Source organism: Lampetra planeri, unplaced genomic scaffold (assembly GCF_965212315.1).
Source record: "Lampetra planeri unplaced genomic scaffold, kcLamPlan1.2.h2 scaffold_1697, whole genome shotgun sequence".
Lineage (NCBI taxonomy): Eukaryota > Metazoa > Chordata > Hyperoartia > Petromyzontiformes > Petromyzontidae > Lampetra > Lampetra planeri.
Genome location: NW_027614432.1, coordinates 6,588 through 9,038, shown reverse-complemented (window position 1 = coordinate 9,038; position 2,451 = coordinate 6,588). Strand labels below are relative to the sequence as shown.

General features: G+C 41.8%; 1 protein-coding gene across 1 annotated transcript; it reads left to right on the top strand.

Annotated features, from left to right (window-relative positions):
* Nucleotides 1-402: 402 nt before the first annotated feature.
* On the top strand, nucleotides 403-2,216 carry LOC144739767 (epsin-1-like; the record flags this gene model as incomplete). The annotated part of the gene is made up of 5 exons (XM_078622667.1): nucleotides 403-471; nucleotides 683-838; nucleotides 1,492-1,620; nucleotides 1,844-1,981; nucleotides 2,079-2,216. Coding segments are annotated over exons 1-5 (630 nt in total), but the record flags the coding sequence as incomplete, so codon positions are not given.
* Between the last annotated feature and the right edge of the window lie 235 nt (nucleotides 2,217-2,451).

Genomic DNA, 2,451 nt, shown 5'->3' with positions numbered 1-2,451 from the left:
GACAGTGTGACATACGCTACAAACACTCCAAATCTTGTGAGGACTATTACTGTTATTTCTCACAAAAATGTCCAATTTCTTTCTCTTTGCACTTAAAATAAGTCACATCATCAGACAAAGTAACTTGTATTCAGCCAGTCCTTTTTTCAAGCAAATTTTCACTCAAAGTAGAAAATCTGCCAATGAAGCAAGTTATTACAAGCAAGTTTATTACAAGCTAAAACAAATCTTGACAGACTTTTCTGCTTATTTATTAGACATTTTGACTGGAAATAAGACAAATATTGGTTCGATTTTGAATGTTTGCGGTGTACATATTTACATAGTGAGGTTTTGATAGCATTATTCACTAGTTTCCTCTGAATCAGATTGTGGAGGTGTGACCCTTCATCCCCAGACACCATGACGTCCTCTATGCTCCGCAGACAGCTTAAGAACCTGGTCCAGAACTACTCTGAGGCTGAGGTCAAGGTAAGGGATGCTGAAATACTGGTATCATCTGATCGTCCTCCAGCAAATTATACTTTATAATACTCTTACAGCATCTGTGACATGTAAAAACACTGTGTGTCTGACAGGTTTTCTCGCAGTCAGTTCTGTCGCGTTTGTGTTACAAGTGGGATCGCTGGCCTACTACCAAGTTATTTTCTTTTGTGTTGCTGACATGTCTGGCATTCTGCAGGTGAGAGAGGCGACATCTAATGATCCCTGGGGCCCATCCAGCTCTCAGATGGCGGATATCTCTGACCTGACCTACAACGTTGTGGCCTGCAATGAGATCATGACAATGCTCTGGAAACGGCTGAAAGATGACAAGAACTGGAGACACATCCACAAGGTGAGAGGCAGACGATGGAGGAGGCGTTCTACAACAAAAAGCTGTGTCTTCTGTGCTACAGTGATAGATGAAGAGCAAATGTAATTTAAAGCTGAGGGATTGCGATTACCAATATCTCATCAGCTCATAAACACGTTCAGTTTCACAGCTTTCCATCAAGACTTATACCATGGTGATTGTGAATGCTCTTCTCTGATTGGCTGGCAGCTGTGCGTTAAACCTGTTTAATGCACACATAGTCCAGCTCATGTTTACCATTTCTAATATCCACCCGTGGCCCAACCGGTTAGACATTAAACAGCGCACAAGCAGAGCAGCTGTCTGTCGTTTCAAGTTAGGGATTGTATACACACATAAAAACATAAATGTGTTTCTGTTTCTTTGGCAAATGACCATGGTATAAGTGGGTTCATCAGCGGGTAGGTGTGTGTTAAATGTCTTTAAGGCACTCCACGTTGGGTGGTTCTTCGCCCCTGCGTCATACCATTGAACTCACACCTACCTACCCATTGATTAACCGGGTACAGAAACCACACATTTGGCGGAAACAGCAGTTAAATGTGTATGGACCTGTTCCAATCTGGTTCCAGGCACTGTATAGGCATTCTGTTGTGAATACTTTGTGTTCAGTTGTAATCCTGTTCTGGTTCTAGTCCCTGACACTGTTGGAGTACTTGTTAAAGACTGGTGACGATCGCGTGCTGTTGAAAATGAAAGACAACATCTACATCGTCAAAGCTCTGACAGAGTACCGTTTTGTCGAGAAGGACGGCAAAGATCAGGTGATATTTGTCTCCTTTAAGTTAGCATTCACTGGTCATTGATGCCTTTCAGTCATAAAGGTTGACAGGTAAAGAACAACATGAACCTCTGAGTAAAGGGAAGATAAAAGTAATTATTCTGTGTTATTTGATATTAGAGTATATAACAACCATATTTGTTTGAAATTATTTAATGTTCAGAGATACCTCAAACGCTAACATTAGCATATCGCTCATGTCTCAGGGTTCAAATGTGAGAGAGAAGGCAAAAGTTGTTCTTGTTCTCATGGAGGACGATGATAAATTAAAGGAGGAAAGAGACTTTGCTGTCAAGACTCGAGAAAAAACGTCAAAATCTTCTGCTGGTGAGCCCCCTGATTCTGTTTTTTTTTTCAGTTTTGTCAATTTTCTCTCAGACACAAATCTGTTTCTTTTCTTCAGCGGCGTCCTCAGATGCCATCAAAGATCCAACCTACAAGCCATGCTATGTCGCCGGGGCCACAGGGCTCCCATCCCTAGACAACATACCCTCAGTGGCAGACTTGACTGCTTCCTTCCAGGCCCGCAAAGAGGAGCGCCTTAAACAGGAAGCTGAGAAGAAAGAGGCAGAGAGGAGGGTGAGCCCTTCAAAGTACAAATCCAAGCTGCAATATGTAAAAAAATTAACAAGAAGAAGAGATGGTACAATAATGCAGATAGGATAGCAAGAAATTTAAATTATAGCAGAATCGATGTGGTACTAACAAATCTGGGTGAAGGGGGTTTGATGTGTAAAGTCCAGTTCAGAACAAAGATTCCAAGCACAACAACTTGCAACTACGTACATCGACTTGCAACAGAACTGTCCCACAA